The 20229-nt window shown below is 47.1% G+C and overlaps 1 protein-coding gene across 1 annotated transcript; it reads left to right on the top strand.

The window, feature by feature from the left end:
- The first annotated feature begins 12807 nt into the window (after positions 1-12807).
- LOC134563676 (lysophosphatidic acid receptor 6-like) lies at positions 12808-18593 on the top strand. Its single transcript, XM_063421841.1, has 2 exons — positions 12808-13228; positions 16530-18593. The coding sequence occupies exons 1-2, from the start codon at positions 13191-13193 to the stop codon at positions 17197-17199; spliced, it is 708 nt and encodes a 235-aa protein (XP_063277911.1). The 5' UTR covers positions 12808-13190; the 3' UTR covers positions 17200-18593.
- The last annotated feature ends 1636 nt before the right edge of the window (positions 18594-20229 follow it).

Genomic DNA, 20229 nt, shown 5'->3' with positions numbered 1-20229 from the left:
AGACATGCAAGGATGGAGGTCCAAGAGCCTCCAAGACTGGACAATTCCTCGCACTGCCTGCAATCTCCTGTGCTGGGAGCTGCCTCTGGAGTTTGTTTTAATTGTGGTGCACATTCTGCTGTTACTCCATTCTGCCATTCTTCTGCTTTTCTGCTACCTTTTCTGGCCATTCCTTCTGCTTTTTGCTACTCAGTTACTCTTCCTCCTCTTTTTTTCTTTTCTTTATATTTTTTTCTCTTCCTTTTTCTTTTCTGCCTTTCACTCTCAAAACTAGGAAGATTTCTGTTGCAAAGTCAGACTGAGGTTGGTGGGGGATCGAGGAGGCTGCTGCTGCTCCCAGTGTGTTGAAATTGCAGCCAGAGTTTTGGTGGGAAGGGTTTCCATGCTGAATCCATGAGGAGCTCAGACTGCAGCTCTGACACAACATGGCAAAGATGACACGTGGAATTTGGAGGTGCATGACTGTGATTCCTCCCTGATATATCAACATGTGAGGAGATCCAGAGGAGAGCAAGGGGAGGACTCCTAAAAGGAGTCTTGGATGAATTCCTGGAGGAATGAGGGTGAAGAAGACCCCAACAAAGCAATCCCCATCAGGTCTGATAAGAGCAATCCCCATCAGGTCTGATAAGAGCAATTTGATGCTAGGGCTGTAGCTCCTCTGATTCCCTTTCCAAAGGACAATGGGATAAGGATTAAAGGCACAAATGAGGCTTTGGAAATCTGGGACCATTCAAATCCAAGAAAAGCCTGACCATGCTTTAGGATTGTCATTTAGCACTGACGCCATTGCCTTCTCCCCCTGGACCCCAAATTCCTGCAACTCCAGCCGGATCCAAAGAAGTTGAGCACTTCCTCAAGTATCCTGAATGCCACTGATCCAGCACGCTGCTTATCTCATTACTGCAGGACTTCCAGACAACTTCCTAAAATCCTAAATACTATCAAGAGTGAATGAAAAATCCCTCCAGCATTGTCAACTTCTTCCACTCTGGCTGTGTAAGAAGGGGAGTGCAGAAAGGTGGGGTTTGGTGAGGAAACAAACATCTCAACAATGTTGTATTCTCTTTCCTCTCCTGTGACTTCCCAAAAATAAGTCATGGAATAAGGATGGTGTCCTAGCTTCAGTCTTGCCCCAAGATATTTGGAGTGGGGTGGGCTGTGTGGCACTGCCAGGGAACTTCCAGGGGCAATGTCAGTTGCAGGATTTCTCTGGAAAAGCAGGACTGTGGTGATGCCTGAAATTGGGCATGGAGACCTGGGAATGCTCTGCCTGCCTTTATTGGCTGGATTCAGCCAACCACACCTGGAATGTGCATGGCTTCAGTCACCATCTCAGGAATGTTCCTCCTGGAAGTGATGTAAAGCACAGGAGGAAAGCAGAAGTGAAAAACAAAAGAGAGGGAAGGAGGATGGAAAGCTCTTGGTGGGGGTTAGTGAGGGGAGTGCACTGGAACAGTGCCCCTGGATCTGGCAGGGATGAGCTTCCACTGCACACGGGTGGGAAACCGGAGGGAAAGGGGAGGTTTGGAGGTGGCCCCCCAGTGAGTGGAGATGAAGAGCCTTTCAATGCAACAAAGTCTGTGCCCTGAAGGCCGACAGCCCACAGTTATTCTCAAGCAGGTGAGTTGTGCTCTGGAAGAGCTGGGTCAGGCCTTGCCCCCTGAGCGGGGTCAGCCCCGGGCTGGCTGAGTCGGTGTTTGGGTGACACAAAACCACACAGAGGAACGGCGCCGTCAGCAGCTGCTGGGGGATGGCTTCAGCTCCCTCCTCCTTTTGCTTCCCCTTATCTGAAGAGGTCATTTCTGCTGCTTGCCAAGGATGTGGGATCCCTTTGCTGTATCAGCTTCTGCACGGCTCCTTTCCCCCAGTGGGCTCTGCTTCTCCAGGGGAATCATCCCTTATTCTCACCTGAACTTGGGTCTGTTTGTTTCCTGGACTCGGCACAGGGAATTCACAGAATCACAGAATATTCTGAGCTGGAAGGGATGCACAAGGATCATCAAGTCCAGCTTTTAAAGGAATGGCCTACCCAGGGATCAAACCCACTACTTGGTGTTATCAGCACCCAGCTCCAACAGAGGGAATCTGAGTTGTTGTCACATTTCCAACACTGTTCTCATTCCCCCTTGGTTTTTAGGGATTGATATTAATGAGTGACCCATGCTGGCAGCTGTGAGAAGCTGCTCCATCCCAAGCCATGAGGCCAAAAAAGCTCCCTGTTCCCTGTTTTTGTTTTGGGAGACCACAGCTGGGGAACCTCCTGTGAAGGAAACTTCAGCCCTTGTCACTTAGCCCATCAAATCCTTCTGCACATACAACTTTTTGAGTGGCTGCTGAGGAAAGAGGGCTGAGGGGAGAAGGTTGGACACCTTGGAGCATGGTCTCCAGTCAGCATTTTTTGGGATAAAGCACTTGCTCTGCTGAGATTAATAACTTAGGACTGAGTGCAAGGACCATGTTCAGCCCTTGTTATACCGAACATTTGGAGAATGATGCTGTTCTCTCACAGGCACTCATTTCTGCTCAGAAAAGGAGATGGGGATGGAGATGGATGACAAATCTGGGAAGGACCAAAGGCATCAATCAGGGACAACCAATGGTTTCTGTTTCACTAACAGGGTTTCCTCTCAAAAACCCAACAGGGAGACTTTGTGTGGCCTTTTCTGGGAAGTGGAGCTGCCACGGTGTGGGGACAGTGCTGTCCCTGCTGCCACAGCTCCTGGTGCTGCAGTTCCACTCCTCCCTAGCTTGATCCATGCTGGGTTTGGAAGGATCTTTGGGACAGAGGACAGACATTTCAGGTTCTTCTGCCAGAGAAAATTTCTGGAAAGGATGTTTAAATCAAAGGATAATTTGTGACACCAACCCTCCAGACAAGGACTCTGAGCCATCCTTCTGCTGTGGTTTGGTTGGTGAGGGACCCAGCAAAGCACTGGAGCTGGCCCATGTGCAATCAGCTGGTCACACTCTACATATGGTTTTATGAAAGAGAAGGCTTGAATCTGTGCATTTCCAGAGTAATTATGGGATGGGCTACACCAGGCACTGCACACTTCCAGGTCCAGCAGTGCTGGGTGCCAGGACAAGCATCCCAAGTGCCTGAGGTGATCAACCACTTCAGAAAAAAGTTAAAGCCATCATCACAAAAAGCTTTGAACTTCTGAATTGAAAAGCTGCATTTCCTTGGTTGGGGTTTTTTCATAGTTCCAACGTGTTAACCTGTGAGAACGAAGAGCCACTCTGGCTGGAGATGCTGTTCTGATAGGGCCAATTGCTGCTTCCCCTTCCTGTTTTGTACATGGAACTCAAGGGCTGCAGCAGATAGGGCAGATAGGGCTGGGTTTGAGCTCTGCCTCCAGTATTTCACAAGTCCCATTACAGAAAAAACACTCAGGGATTGTGCAGTGTCCATTTCAGACAACACATTGTCAGGGAAAAATAACCTGAAAACATTTCCCCTGATTGTTCATTTATGAGGAACTGGGAAATTTTATGAATTCTCCTGGTTTTGTAGAACCGATGGGAAAGCTGTATTATATCCAAATCTCTCCAAGTTATCCTTTCATGGTAGTATTTTTTTCAGAATGGGGCAGATCTAAATGTGCATTATTGACCCTCAGGCTGGAACTGGGTGTGAGGGTTCTTGCAAGTCACCAGTGATTTTAACAATCCCAACTGGGGCTACTGTGAGACTTTCTCACCCACAAAAGTAACATTTTAACTCTCCAATGTTCATTTTTTGACAGCAGATTTTTCTCATACCAAAACCCACCAGACTTCTTTCTCTCTGGAAGACAAGAAAAACTTCCCCCTGGAGAACTCAACAGTACAAAAGCAAATGTTCCTCATGGAGAAATTTTTCTTTAATCTTCTTTTGGAAAGTAAAAGAAGCACCCTGTGGGAACTGGCGTTCTCTTCTGGGAAAGAGATTGGAATAAACAGCATAGATTTTTAAGACTTTTAGCATCAATGTTATTTTTAGGGCCTGTAGCACTTGGAAATTTGTTCAAACCTAAACAGAGAGGCAGATTCACGTGAATTAATGAATCATAGAATAACCAAGGTTGGAAAAGAGCTCAAAGATCCCCAAGTCCATCTGTCACTGGTGACAGTTGGAGCCTGTATTTATTTAGTGCACCTTGTCATACTAAATTGATGCTCAGAATTTGAGGATGGCCAGAGAATTATCTGGGACACAGCACATATCCAGTATTTTCCACAGAATCCCAGAGGTCATGTTCAGCTTCTCGTGTTGGAAGAAAACTGCAGCTTCTACCAGAGGCTTTTCTGAGGAAAAGTCCATCAGGATGCAACTCCTGCCTTGCATTTGAACAGCTCCATGTTAGTTGTGGAGATCCATGTGGAAATCAGATTTTCCTTAAAAGCTATTAGGAAGAAATGCCAGGTCAATTAAACCTCCATAATTAATCTTTGATGAGCAAACATATTTTGCCTTGGGATGAACCTTTTAATTATTCCCATTTCATTTTATTTGTACCTGTGCTCTCTGTTCTCATTCACAGTTCTACCCTGGGAAGATATGGGGAGTACAAGGCCAAGACCAGCTTCCCAGGAGAAACCTTATTTTTCAACTGCTACACATTAACCCCCAGGGGAACTGGAATCATGGAATGATTTAGGTTGGAAAAGACTCGTCGATAATTTATCCAACCATGATCCAGCACTGCCAAGCCAAGTCCATGTACCCAAGTGCCATTTTACTTCTTTTTAGGATAATATTCCTGGATTTCTGGGCTATATTTGAGTGGTGAAATGATCTGTACCATGAGGATGATTCCTTTACTGACTGGCAGGGAAAGCTCCATGTCCAAACTGAGATCATTTGGAGCAGCCTTAGAGCTCAGTCCTGTGCTTTTGATTCCCAAAGGAGAACAACAGGTATCAGATGGAGCCTGCATGAGTGGGGGGAGAGATAAGATCTTGGAAGGATATAATTAAAAACCAGCCAAAGTAACATGGGGAAAGCCTAATCAAGCTGTTGGAGAAAGGAGAAGGCAGGATGGAACCTGAGGCTGGGCACGCCCAGGTCCTTCAGCCAAGGGAAATGTCAGAGCAGCCAAGGCCAACCCAAAAATTCAACTTTGGAGCAGAATAAATTGGAGCACACAGCGGCAACAACATTCTGGTTCCTCTTCAAGGAATTCTTAATTCCCAGCTCTACAAGGGCAGGGTTTGCAATTGCAGTACGAGAATTGGAGACAAGAAGAACTGAGCCCTCCAGAAAAACAGATCTGGAGCATCAGATATGCAAAGTGTTTGGTTAAAAACACCACAGGAAAGAGTATCAGAAACTTCCTGTTCTTTGAGCACTCAAGTTCTCCTCTTGATTTTTTTTCCTTTTATTTTCTTGTTGACTTGAAAGGAAAAATGCGAAGAGAAAGCCCCTGATGAGCAATGATTTAACCAGGCTCTTTGTGCAGACAAGGACACCACACGTACCAGAAATTTGTGAAAAGATGTTCCTACACACCAGTGCCCACCACCAGCACTCCTGCAGCTCTGCTTCTACTGCAGATTGCAGCAGATATCACCAGAAATCTTCATAAAATCGAAGTTTTGGTTTTAATTGTTACAACCTCTCATTTCCTGAATGTCACCAGTAGATCTGCCTGAAAATAATTCACATTTTCCATCAGAGCGAGGAGCTGGGTAGTCTGTACCACCCTACACCACCACACTGAGCTGCTTTTCCTCCCATCGTTTGCTCCAAAACCTCTTTCCCGTCTTTTCCGCTTGGATTTCATGACAAGTGCTCTCAGGCTAGGCCAGCTATCAGCTCCTGATCAGCCCAAAAATGCATCCTCTGGGCTGTGAATCATCTCTCAATTATATAACTGCCTGCTCTTATCTCATGTGCTGAGAATGGGTCTTCAGGGGTTTTTTCTAATGCTCACTGGAGAAGGTTTTTACCCTTTTTCTGCCGTGATTCAACTGCTCTGTGCAGCCCAGGCCCATAAAATGCCGGGAATAGGCTTTCAAATGGAATGTTCACCTGAGCTGGGAAAGGACAGGGGAGCAGCCAAGGCAGCCAGTGGGAAAGCTTTCCTCCTAAAAAAAAAAAAAAAAAAAAATTATGTCACACAAAAGATCATCTCCCTTACGATCAGTGACAGCTCAAATGGTGCTCCAGGAGGTGGTGGAAGCTAGGGACAATCCCAGCCCAGGCTGGTGTCCCTTGTCAGTCCCTGCTGGGGACAGTCAGGACTGGCATCAGCATTCCAAAAGTGATTCATGAGTGTTGATCTCCAGTTCAATTAATGCAGCAATTAAATGCATAACTTAATAATTCAAATATTTATATATAAATATATTATCTCACAGGTTTATGACCTTGTTGAGGCTGAGTTTGGGCATTTTCAAGGCCAAAGAGGACGTGGTTGTTTCCATCCATCCGGACATCCCACAAAACACAAAAATACTGCCAGCAAAGTGAAACTCTGATTGGGGGGATGATAAATAACTCAAATATCAGTGGAGCTTGAGCAAAACTGGGACATGATTCTGTTGGAATTAATGATTTTTTAACCCTTTCCAATGGATTTTGAAGTGCTGAGAAGCAGGGAGTGGAAGGATTCCTGTAATTACCACCTGGTACAGCCCAGTGCTCATCACCCATTGACAAAAAAGACCTTAAACCCCTCTTAGTGCTGCTTCTGAGCCATCATTTTGTGAGTTAGAGAGGTGCAGCTCATTCCAGTCAGTGTCACAGGTGGATTTGGGTCTTTTCCCAGCTTTCTTTGAGCTCCCTGAAATAATTTATATGAGATTTGTTTTAATTTTGCCACAGTCTGAGGACCCACAGATATAAATCACCCCAGCACAGCTCTGCCTGGGTAGTCTGTGTCTGTCTGTGCATCAAAACGCTGCTGGCTTTGCAAGGTCACGCTTGGGAGTGACCTTGGACTGATCCCAACCCCGGCCCCTTCTGGGGAGAATTCGGATTTCTGTGGAAACTCTCCGTGATCTTGGAGATTTCTGGCTGACTCCAGCTCCCTGCAGACCCTACATTATCTAAAACTGGCCTTTTTTGGCCATCTGAGGCCGTTTGAGGCCCTCTGAGTCACATCAGCTCTGCTTCTGTTGGGCTTCCAGGCCGACATCTGATTTCTGCATTATTTTATAATTAATCCACCCACATTCAAGTCTCTCTATTGCTTCAAAAATCAAATTTCAGCCTCTCATCCCTGCCTTTAAATATCAGAACAGAATTATAAAAGCATCAGGCAGATGTTTTCCCAGCTCCCAACCTTTCTCTGCAGGAACCACAAGCCATTAGTTCAGCTGAAGGCTTGGCTTGCCTCGTTATTTATTTAGTTGTGCTTTATTCCCATTACTCTTTCTACCCGGTGTTTTCCTTCTGATTTTTCCCATAATGCTTTTTCCTGAGGCGCAGCAGGACTCCATGGAGCAGGAGCATCAGTATTTAGCTTTTATTTTTGCTTTCCATACAGATTTGGGAGGGAGTAGCTGGTCCACCAAATCCATCGGGCTGTGTGAGCACAACCACCTGGCTCATGCCTGCCATGGATCAGCTCCAGAACTTCTGGCTCTCCATAACCACTGCCAGGAGCCATTGGTGGCTCACGGATCCTATTTTCCATGCCCCACTGCTCTCTCCAAAAGAGATGGAAGAACAAATCCCCAAAAAACCACAGAAAGCTGGGAATCCTTCAGCCTTCCCTGTGCAGGTTGTGCTGGTGACCACTGCCACTGTCCTGGGTTTCTGGGGACACAGGTAACATCACCTGCAGCTTCAGCTGCAGGGAAAGGCAGTTTATTCTGAAAAACTCTCATGAGGCCCTAAAGAGCCCCACCAAACTTGTGGCAGTGCCCCATTTAACAGATGTGGTTCTCCCTCCGTCCCCAGATCTTCTATCAGCTTCAGCAGAGTTTGTGACCTGCCAAGTGATAAGGCCCAGAAATCCTGATACCAGCTTGCACCGATGACTAGAATTTCTTTAAGCAGAAACAAACATTTTCCTCCCATTCCCCTGGACCACAGGAGCTACAGATGTCCCAGATTCTTGCCATACAACTCCCAAACCCTAACTGGCCTTTGCCATAAAAAACCCAAGCCCTAGTTGGCCTTTGCAGGGAATTGAGGATTTTCATGATCCAAAAGGATTTTCCTGGGTTGCCACCTCAGATCTCCCAAAGTTTTGCAGCAGCACACTTGTGTCACTCTTAATTAGATAATTTTCTGTGGAAGTCAGTTTTATCCATCTGTGTGGTACCACTAGGAAACATTTTCCTAACTCCTGTCATCTGTCCAAAGCAAACACATCCCACTGACATGGGAATTGCAAGGAATAGCACAGATTTTGTTTCCTCTTTTATTCTTTCATGCAACAATGACACCTGAAACAGCTTCTAGGATTGTTTGTTAAAGAAATAATATTTTTTCCTTTCTGACAACTTTGCCCTTGCCAGCTGAAGATAACCAATGTTCATACAGGAGAGATTTCTTGGACACTCTGGAGGCAGGATCAGTAATTCCTCATTCACTGGTTTCAGCTCCCTGTGGAGGAAGGGTTGCTTTGTGTGATGATCCAGGAGATGGATCACGGTATTGGAGCTGCCCCTGGTGGTTTGGGATTCCCAGCTGGGCTCTAAGGGAGCTCTCAGAGATCCCTGCTCAGCACAGGCTTCACCTGCTCCAATCCTGCCATGCTCCAGCCGTTCCTTCACTTTTGTCCTTTTCCAATCCCAAAAGCTCCTTTGGGCTTTTCCAATGACTTTGCATTTACCCCCCTCCCACTGCAATGAGTGTTTGCTCTGCTCTCACTTTACAACACAGTGTAAAAGTTGGAGAAACCCCACTCCAGGTAAATCTGCATTGGATGAACCATAGGATGACATCACTTCTGCTGGGCTGGCACCTCCATGTGGAAGTGGTCCTGGGACCATGTCCTGGATTAATCCAGGCCCCACACTGCCTTTGGCTCCCTCCTGGTGGGATCAGAGAGAGAATTGGAATGGTGAAAGTGACAAAATTTGTGTCTGAGGGAAACCTTGTATGGAAATAATTTCTTGCTATGGTTCCATGGTGGGGACAGAGACAGTCCAGCAAGGATGGGGTGAATATGTGTTGATGTGAGGGTGCAGAAGGTGGATGAGTTCAGCAGAAATCAGAGGAAATCTGTGGCTTCCGGGGAAATTCCTGCCAGCCTCATCCCTGGGGATGAGTGGAATGTGGTGACTCAAAGGAAAGCACACAGTTTAGCTGGAACCAGACTGATCTGACCAGGAGCATTCAGACACAAATGAGAGACTGAGATGAAACCGTGATAGGAGCAGAAAGAAACCCCAGGAAGGTCTGCCTGGTGGCACAGCACAGGGAGAAATCCAGGAGCTCCACGGATTTCCTGGGAGGGGTTGGAGCAGGCAGGGGCAGAGCTCTGCAGGACAAGAGCCCTGAGGAGTTGAGCAGGGCTGGGGAAGCTCAGCCCTTCCTGCACTATTCCTTAGAAGAGCTGTCAGCTGAGAAGTTCCAAACTTGTTCAAGCTATTCCCAAAATTTCAGCTAAGAGCAGCAGTGGGAATTTCCACCTCAGCTCCTGGATGAAGGACGTGTCCCAAAGTGCTGTTCCACGACTATTTCCACACTGGAAATGGGAATTAGTGAAAGAGGAAGACAGAACACACTGAGATTTGCATTAAATGTCTTGCACCGAGTCCTACCCTCCAGTTTTATGAATCACCACCACTTCCTTATGCATTTTTCTGTAATCTTGATCCATTCTACACCTTAACAAGAAGGATTGTGCCATCAACCTTGTCCCTGTCTCCCTGTAAGGAAATATTTCCTGCCAGCTCTTGAAAAGGGGCTGATGAAATCCTGTTTTATGGCTGGAATTACTGTCCGCAAGGAATAAACATTCCATTAGTAATGCTTTATCCCTCATTTGCTCTTGTTAAAAGGTAATTTCCTTTTCTACTCTGAAAATGGAGAATAATGGCAATAAAACAAGCGAGATGATGATTTCCTTTGTTGATGAGTTCTTTGAAAAGGTGAAAAAGGGAACCTCATGTTCTTGAGAGAGGGACAGTGTACACCCAGGTCCCACATCCACACTTGAGCCAGCAGGGACAGAGCTGACCCTTGCCAATTCCTGCTTCTCCAGCATGCAGGATTTGTTGTTTTCCTATTAGGAAGGACATGGAGGTCAGCTCAGCACTTTCGGGCAGCCTCCTGCTGCTTTGCTGCCAGTGGAGCTCTTGCTGTGGCTTGGTGACAGTGGGAGCTGTGACAGGTCACTCCTGCCCTCCAGACTCTGCCCCAGTGTCACCCAATCCCTCCTCATACCTGCAAATATTTACCTGGCTTCTCCTTCTCCCTTTTCCAGCCAGAAGAGATGATCATTCAGCTGGGTTTGACTTTGAAAAGGAGCTTCTTGAACTCTGCCAGGTGAGGGAGAGGTGGAATTGTGGATAACTTCAAGGAGGAGTCACAAAAGGTGCTGAAGAAATGCACATTCTCTGAGGGTAATAAAGATGGGAAATCATGTGAAGTCAAATGTCCAGGCAGGAGACCCTTCATGAGGGGAAAACCAAGACATCTTGGGTGAAGATGTGACAGGAACTGTTCTGGTTTCTCAAACAACCCAAGAGAAAATAAAACCAAGGTAAAGCATGAGAAGAGCGGCCCAAATTGATAGTAGCAGAGCCCAAGGACCAGATAATGGTATAACCAGCAAGGAACAGGAATCAGGACCTGGTTTGTAGGACCAAACTGCAGAGTTATGCGCAAAGAAAATTGTCCTGCTTTGTGGGCCTGATTTTCTGAAGCCTGAGAATTGCTAAGTTTCCCAAGGGACTTTTTTCAGTGGTTTTCTCCTTTCCCAGGCAGCTGTGTGTAAACAGCTTTCCTTTCCGTAACATTTCTAAGTAAACAATATTCCTTTGCCATAACAACCTCTCTCCCAGGTATTCGTGTTGCTTAACCAATGGAGAGAGGTGTCCATCCTGTGCACCAATGGAATGCCTTTTTAGCGCAGCAGGTTATAAAAAGGAATTGCAATAAAGTCTTCTGATGTTTTCTGCATGCTGAACAGGAGTCAAGCATCTTTATTTCGTGTCCAATTGCGAGACTCCCTCAGCTTCCTTGAAATCTTCAAGTATGTAAAAAAAACTTCCTAAAAATACAAAATATTCACATGATGCCATTTCCCTGGGCCCAGAGGATCTGTGGCTGCTGCATTCCTGGAAGTGTCCAAGGCCAGGTTGGGGCTTGGAACAGCCTGGTCCAGTGGAAGGTGTCCCTGCCCATGGCTGGGGTGAGATGAGCTTTAAAATCCCTTCCAACCAAAACCACTCTGTGATTCCATTATTCTGTGGTTCCATGAGATGGCAAGGGAAGAGTGCTGGAAATCCTCATGCATCGAAAACTAAGTGCTTCAGACAGAAGAAAACTAAAATTTTCTTACACAGTGCAGAATTCTTATTAAATTCCGTTGCTGAGGGGAAAAAAAAAAGGAAGAGGAAGTTCTCAGCTGTAAAGGGCACTGTAATCACTATAGGGAGCTGGGTACAGCCTTCAAACAAAGGTGTAGCACAAAATAAACAGGTTATGGAAAACTACTGGGAACCAGCTCCCAGCAAACAGAAATTAATTGGGAAAGCTGTTTGTTCTGTTTGTGGAGGCACCAGGGGGTTCAAGGAGAAGCCGCCAGCCATGGGGAGGTAAAGATGAACTGATTAAATGAGAGAGCTGATTAGAGACTCTGGCACCTTTCCCATGGCCAGTGAAACTGGGCACAGCTAGGACCAGATCCCCTGTCTCAGTTTCCCACCTCCCCCAAAAAAGGACTTTCCTGCTGTTTTCACAGGGTAGGTGGCACAGGGGAAGCTCTCACCAAAAGGGTGGTGCCCTGGGAGATGGAGGGTTTGGGTTCGTATCTGTCTTATCTGTTCTTATCTTATCTGTCCCCCAGTCATTATGAAATTTTGAGCTGCTGAGAAAATTGAGGACTGTTTGCAGAACTTATGATCTTGCAGATGGTGGTTCTGTTATATCATCATGGCAGGGAAGAAAAATAAGCAAATACAACAGAAGTTGTGAAATAGAATAGGAGTTGTTAAAGATAACAGAAGTTGTGAGGTATAGCAGACGTTTTAAACCAGAAAACTGCTATGGAGAGTCCCTGGCAAAACCCATTCCTTAGAATCAAATAAAAAAATTAATGTTTACACATTAAATTCAAGCAAAGAGTCTGTTAATTGTACCCAGCCCAATCTCTATTTCCAAGGGCCTTCTCTGCCTTTGGCAGATGTTCCCCCCAGTGTATCCAGGTGAGGAGGAGAGCACTGGGCTTCCTTCCCTACACCAGCCTGAGGTGGGCACAGCAGTGCCAGAGCTTTGCAGCACCTGGAATTTCCACCCCTGTATCCTTCCACAGCTCTCCAGCTTCTTCAGGAAGCACTGAGGAGAATGGTAGGGCTGTGTGGGGGCAGGCAGTGAAGCCTCCTGGTTGATCGGAAACCAAGGTGGCATCACTGTCTTTCATTCCCTGTTTCCATGGCCTGGCTTGAGGCATAAGAATTGGCACCCACAGCCTGGGAGCTGTGGTTGATGTCCATATGGCTGGGGATGTGTCCGCTTGCTGCTCCCCACAGTGGCTGTGAGATGCTCCTCTGCTCCTGACCGATGCCTCATCAGGAAACTTCCTGGAACAGGGAAGAACTTGGCTCCGACCCTGGAGAACAATGAGGAGCGGGAGTGCAACGTCAGCAGCACCAAACCTGGGTATCCCAGGCAACGCCAACACAAACACTCCCAGGATAGCCCAGTCCAGCCGTGCCAGGGATATCCTTTCTTTGCTCAGAGGGTTTTTCTCCTGGATAACCTGTGCTGGCTCACGCAGCACCCAGACAAGTCCGGGATCGCTCCCTGTAATCTGCTCCAGCCTGTGTGTGAGGAAGTGTCTGGGACTCCTTTTTCACTCGGGCCATCAGTTTTTCCAGACAGCAGAAAGTTAATGGGTACCATGATTTGAGTGAGTAATCCTTGTGAAACCAGCTCTGGAGGAAGTTGCCTAGCAAAACAAATCCCGCGGCCCCAGCTCTGACGTGGAGCTGAACACGGGGTGCTCTGTATAAAAACCAGGAATCATTCCAAGGGAAACGGCAGATTTCAGCTCTGCTGAGACATCACATAGAGTGCAGAGATGCAGAAAACTATCACTGGCTGCTTCTTCCAGCAAATGTAAGTATTTTTCCTTTTCAGATAAGAAATAGCACCTCATTACAGTCGGGATATTCAGTGCTAATCTGTCTTTTTAATTTGTCCTCCTCTTCTCTATGTTCTTTGACATCATTCCAGGAGGAATTTTGAAAGGAATTACTTGTTTAAGAGCAGGAGGTATTTTTGGGTGCCCCCTAGACTACAACAGTGTACTTACAACAAATGAGAAGTTATTATTAAGTGGAATTCGGGAAGTGTGTCAGGAGAGATTTCTGTGGAGATAAAAGAATAGCATGCTGAAAACAGCAAGCGTTGGTTCAGGAAACCTTCTGTGAGCTGGAACTGAGATTTCATCTGACCAAAAACTGTCCAATTGTCCCTGTCCATGTGTAGGAATCCTCCTGTGGGTGACCTGAACCACAGGCCACAAGAGCTGCTTTGAAAACTGTAAATAAATGGGTGAAGCTCAGGTTTCCTTCTTCACTGATGTGGCCATTCTGGAAACATTCAGGAAACAGCTCCCCACTCCTATTCCCATACCAGGTGTGATCCCACCTGCCAGGGTGCAGGCAGAGGCAAGGGTTTGCTGTCTGCTCACCAAATGTCTTTGTGGGCTGGTGGGATTTCCAGCTGGAGGAAGCCATGGATGGGGATCCTGGCAGTGGGAGCTCAGGCGAGCCACACAGAGGAGTTTGTGGCTTCAGCCGCTGCCTGTTCTCCCTTCATGCACCTGCTCCTCACGCAATTTTACCTTTCTTTTAACTGTGCAGAGGCTGTGTCTGACCAGTGCCATGCCCAGGGTTCTCTCTGCACTGATTTGGCTGCAGGAGCTGGGACTGTGCCCTCACAGCATCCTTGTGGTGTGGGCAGCCTTCCCTGCCACCTGCTGCTGCAGCCCAGCCCATGTTCCCATGGAGAATGTGCACTGGCAGTGCCAAAACTCTGCCAGGGACCTCCAGAGCTCTCCGTGAAGGGAGCTCCAGAACCTGGGAACACCTCCTGGCTCTGCTTCATTCACAAGAGCAGATGAATCCAAACAGCACTTGGAGGGAGTGCTGGGAACTGGGATGTATCTTCCCTATGAAACACGTGCAAGTGCCTGTGTGGTGACCCATGGGGCCTCTCCTGATCCCTGCCCCTTGGCCAGGACTGTCACCTGTTTTCTTACACTGTGCCCAGATTCCTTTGGAGGCACGAGGACAATCTCTATCCACCCACCTGAGATAAACATCTCAATCCCCTGAGGCAAAGGAGGAAATCAAACCTCGCTCTGCTGCATTCTGGATGCCAGTTTTAACCCCTAAATTATAGTGTGGAAGAGGTGGAGGGAGCAGGAGGGAGCCCTGGCAGCAATTCTGCCTTGAGGAGCAGCCGTGGAATGAAGGGATGGATACCTCTGGTTGTCACCAACAGAAAGCAGAAAGGCATCTTCCAGCCAGAAGCTCCAGCTCCTTTCCAGAGGACACTCTGGTGTTCAGAAGAATGCTGGCAGCACTATGGAAAATGCCGAAGTTTCAAGAAGAGAGGGTGGGAGAAACATTTTGAGCTGCTCAGGGTTCCGCCCTGAGCACCTCCTCTGGCTTCTCCGGCTGCCCCTGATTCCTAACGCTCCTCCTGGGACTCATCACCAAACCCTGGGGTAAGGTAGGACCCAAAGTGCAGAAGCTCCGAGTTCAAATGCTCCACATGGACAAGACGTGCCTTTATGAAGGCACGTAATTTATCTCCTCAAAAATATAATTAATGAAAATGGACACAGAAAGAGGTTGCAAGAAAAAAATAATGACAGGAGATTCTTAATGTACCTTTCAAAAGAGTAACTTGCTTGAAGATAAGAAGATAAATCAGGATTCAGCTATACATATCATGGCTTGGTTCTCCTCCTCTTGGGGCTGAGGACAAGTTCCACATTGTGGATTCAGGGTTTGTTCCATTTGATTGGAATTGTTTTCGTGCTCTGTATCAAAACAAAGGGTCAAACCAATAATGGAGTCATTAAGGTTGGAAAAGACCTCTAAGATCATTTGCTTTTGCCACAAAATGCAGAATCATTTTTCCACTTAATCACTGTGGGAAATGAGGGTGGGATGAGTTGACTCAGCTGAAGTCTTTTTCTATATCTTCTCCAAAGTAATCCTTCAGCAAGTTGGATCAGACACTTTAAAGACAAAGGAGAACAGGCGCGTGTGAATCTCAGATGAGTCAACCTGGTACTGGTCTAGTCTCTACAAGCAATGGGGATTCCAGTCTCAAAAACCTGGCTCCGTACCTTTCATGGGAATCACTCGGGATTATCATTTTCCCATCATCCCAGGAAAGTTACACCCAGGTGATGAGTTAAACAACCACTCAGACCTGTTGGGTAATGCATTGGAAATGCTCTGTAACACCAGCTCCAAGGTGCTGACATTGGGAATTCTGGGAATTTACATATGGAGATAATTGCTCAATAGGAGAGAAATGGGATTGTTACATTTGGCTCAATCTCTGAGGATCAGCCTCCTTGAAACTTCTTAAGTGACACCGTTTTTGAGCTGTTGGCCTCAAAACTGGTCACACACCTCAGTCAAGGCCTGAATTCTGCTGAGTTCCTTCTTGCAGTTCATGAAAACCACTAAATGTGAGATCTCTGCAGAGCCCTACCTGACGCATCATTCCTCAAATTCCTGAGAATGAGCCTTCCCTCAGTTTCACATCCAGCTGTGCATGACTTAGCCATAGCTTCACCTAGGCCACATTTCTCACCTTGCTCCTCCCTAAAAATGCCACATGAAACAATATTGAAACTCTTCAGAAAATTCAAGCTATGTGACACTGGCTGGTTCCCACCAGGATTGATCGCCCCGCTACAGGAGGAAGCTGGGCTCAATCAATTTGCCTTATCTGTGAAAAACCCACATTGTTCTTCCTTATCTCCTCTCTCCCATTTAGATATCAATTTCCTTGTTTATTTGTTAGAACTGAATTTGGAGATGATTATAGTGTTTTCTAGGAACTGGGCTTTATCATTCTCTGGCTCCTCCCTTTCAGGGACAGGAATAATTCACACTTACACCCATTCAGTGCAAGATTACACAAGTTACGCTGCTACCTAAAAATATCCAGTAACTTAGAAACTTCATTCCTGTTTGAGATGTGAGTGTGTAAATACAAGCTCAGATCCTGAGCTGGCATCATCTCCAAGCAGGTCTTGACATCGGAATGTGCCTGTACAAGTGCAGGTCCATCATAATTTGCCTGGAATCTATCCTGCTAATTTCACATTTAATCACTGTGGTTTGTTTTTTTTAAATTTTTTTTTTTTTTTTAATATGTATTCCAGGTATTCTTCCCTAACTGGCATTTCAATGGAGAGAGACCACATGAAAGATCTGAGAAGATACCTGGCACTGAAGTATATCCAATACCTCGTCCTGTCTTCCTCCAACGCTGTCAGCATCCTCCTGGGACTGCTGGGCAGTGCATACACCATGATCCTCCTGCAGTCCGACAAAGTCTCCTCCAAGTCCACTGCAGTCCTCATTTCCAGCCTGGCCCAGGCAGACATCCTGGTTTTCCTTAGCCTTGTTTCTGACGCAGTTTTGGGGAGTTTTGGTGCCGGTGTCTCTCCTGCAGCCTCGGCCCTGGTGCGGATCCTCCTCACGGCCAACGCCCACGTGAGCTGTGTCCTGCTCAGCTGTGTGGCCTTCGAGGCCTATCTGATCACCTTCCTGCCCTTGGAGTCACGGCCCCTAAGGACAGTCAGGAATGCCAGGCTGGTATCCAGGGTCATCTGGATGCTGGTGGCTGCAGAGTGTGCTCTGTTCCTCATGGATGACCACCTGAGGGCCAGCAGCTCCTTGGGGCTCCTGTTCCAGCTCTCCAGCGTGGCCGCGGCCCTGCTCAGGTCCCTCAGCTACATCCTGGGAATTCTACTGAGGATTGTCAACGTGTACATCTACTACAAGATATTTTTCAGCATGTCTCCCAGGTCTAGACTCAAATCCAAGTAGGATGTGCTCCTTCTGGGAATGATAGAACAACACAAGACCCTTCAACGCAATTCCAAACCATTTGGAAACTGTTCAACAACTGGGACCAAGGCTCACCAGGGAGTTTAAACCTTCCTGATTCCTGGTGCTGTTATTGAGAAGAGTTTGGGGCTGAGGAGCCCCTTGGCATTGAGACACCACTGCAAAGGTGAAACGAAAGACATTTCATGGTTGTAAATCAACCCCACTATGTTTTATATAAAAAGGGTGCTTAAAGGCGTCCTTGGGGGTCTACTGAGCCAAGAGTTGCATAGTTGTTTACTGAAGACAGGACCTGTGTCCTAAAATATTCCTATCTCAGGTGACTCCCAGGCTCTGCAGGTGGGATGGAGAGACAAGGTGAGCACCAAGATGTCCGAGGTGGGCTCAGGGCATCAGCCCCACCTGGAGAATTCCTGGGACAGAGCTGGGCTGAGATGCCATACTTTGGAACATTCCCAGAGCTGTTCTTGGGAGGTTGCCCCAGCAAAGCAGGAAACTGCTTCTCTCACATCCTCCTTCAGAAATAAAGGGGTGGGAAGCTGGAATGCAGCCCTAGGAGAGAGAATCTGAGGACCCCCGTGTGTGGAGGGTTCCATGTACTGCATCCAGAGGCATCTCTAGTGATTCCATGGATGTGAGCTTAGAGGCAGGGAGGGATTTGCTGGGATTAGCAGAGCTGTCCCACTTCCCCTGGCAGTGGTGTGAAAGATCACAGCCACCAACATCCTTCTGATCACACTGGGACTTGAGTGAATGTGTGAGAGCTGTTCCCCAGCTGGTGATTCCCGGGATTTCCTCAACACTCTGGAATTTTATCAGCAAAGCATAAAATGCTCGAGATACCTCTGACACTGCCCAATGCACACGTGGCCATGGGCACTTCCAAATCTTCCAGATTTCATATGGGAGCTCCAGGTACAGACTGCGGTGAGGACAGACTGATCTTCTGACAGACACCGTGTCATCCTCAGATCTTTCTGCCAGCCCAGATCATTCTGCCATCCCCAGACATTCTGACATTTCCAGATCATTTTGCTATCCCAAATCCTTGTGCCATTCCCATATCCTGCTGCCATCCCCAGCTCATGGCTGCAGCAACAGCAGTGAGTGCTGAGTGCTGACTTAACTTCTCAGGAGACTCAAAGGGAAGCTCTGCCAAGGGCTGGGGATCAGTAAAAGCAGAGCAGAAATGTAATCAAATCAATTAAACCCTTGGATGAACTTTCTCAATCAAAGCTGATTCTGTCAGCAGGAAAGATGTCCTAATAACTTGATGCACTGTGATAACCTGTTCTTGCTTCTGGAGCCTGAAGTAAGACACTCCCTGGAGAGATGAAATGTTACTTGAAGTGCTGTAATTAATAAAAATCTATTTTGTTAAAGCCTGGGCGTTATTTATGTATTTTTGCTGTGGTTCTGCTACTGAGATACTGAGAGGAGATGATTATTTTGTTACAGCCCACACTGGCAAGGTTTTTATAGTGAATATTTAGATCACATTTGACTCCTTGGTTGGCAAAGAGGGGCAGAGAGAACCCAGTGACACCGGGGGGTGTTCTATCTCCTGTCCTATCTCAGCAAATTCACAGTTTTGCTGTGGTGCAGTTCCTGGTAGCTGGTCTCCCTCAGCCCCACTTCTGATCACCTTTGCAGATGGAAAGGAAACAAAACCCTGCACAGGATGATCAAACTGATACACGGAAGAGTTCCCCCTGTCAGCAGAAAGCCACAGGGAAGACCCAAGGGCTGCTGGTGGTTTTGCAGCGCTGCTCACGGGTGCTGTGGGGAGAAGCCCTTCCTGCTGTCCTCCAGGGCCAAGAGCTGCCCTGTGCACACCCAGCAGCAAGGGAAGGAAGTGTTTTCCCAGGAGAATGGGCAGCCTTTGGCTTTTCCCTTGGCTGGTGCCACCTCTGCACATGGAACAGCTCAGGTCAAACTCGGCGATCTTAAAGATCCCTTCAACTTCCACGATTCTCTGATGAGCCAATGTCCCTCCTGAGACCAGCTGGGGTTTGTGGCAGTGGTCAGGCTAAAAGGGAAGAAGATGTTCCATAAAGAAATTCTGGGACAGAACACCAGACTCGGAGAGATCTGCGTGGCTGGGACACCCAAAGCACTTTACAGTCAAGGACAGACCCTCCATTCCCTTTGTTCACATCTTTATCTGACTTTCAAGTTTATTTCAAGTTTCCACCTTGAAATGAAAGTTTCCACCTTGAATCCTTGAAATGAAGAGGGTTTCTCTACAGTTCAACTAAAGCACCTGAGGTATTTTTACTTTCCCCTTGGATACCATTCCCTGAGTAGTTTTGGCTGGCTTCTGGTGGTTGATGTAGCTGTGGCTGTGGGCTCAGGTCATTCTCTGGAAAAGAGCTCAGAATCGGCCCTTGCCAAGAGCTTGGAATCACAAAATCACAGAATGGTTTGGGTGGGAAAGGGTCCTTAAAGGTCATCTAATCCATCCTGAGTTGCTCCAAGCCCCATCCAACCATGGATACTTCCAGGGATCCAGGGGCAGCCACAGCTTCTCAGAACCACCAGTATTTATCTTGCAGCTATTTCCTGCACCAAACCCCCAATCTATCCTCTCCAGGACCACAAAAGCCTTTTCTGGGGTGCAGGGAGAGGCACCCAACCCTGCAACAGGGAATTCCAGTGGATGGGCAGATCACAGCTGGCATGGGGCAACAGAAGAAAGGCATTTACTTCTCACAACAGGTTCTCCCAGGACATCGCATTTGTGTAAACTTTGCCTCTTGGAAGAAAAGTGGTTTAGATTTCACCGCTTGTAAGTGAATGTCAGCCAGGACTTGCATCATTGCGGCAGTGAAAAGTGAAATAAAAGAATTTTCAGAACAGATACGTAATGGTGTCCATGAAAGGGGAATTCCGTGTCATAGGAATGACCAAAACCCTAAAATTAGAGCTGAGGTTACACAGCATGTTTACCTTACTTAATTATTAAGGCAAGAAGGGAACTTTTCTCTTACTTTTGCTGGGAAACCTCTT

This window comes from Prinia subflava, chromosome Z (genome assembly GCF_021018805.1).
Source record: "Prinia subflava isolate CZ2003 ecotype Zambia chromosome Z, Cam_Psub_1.2, whole genome shotgun sequence".
Taxonomy (NCBI): Eukaryota; Metazoa; Chordata; class Aves; order Passeriformes; family Cisticolidae; genus Prinia; species Prinia subflava.
The sequence above is the reverse complement of the archived record's forward strand: the minus strand, read 5'-3'. Positions and strand labels throughout refer to the sequence as shown.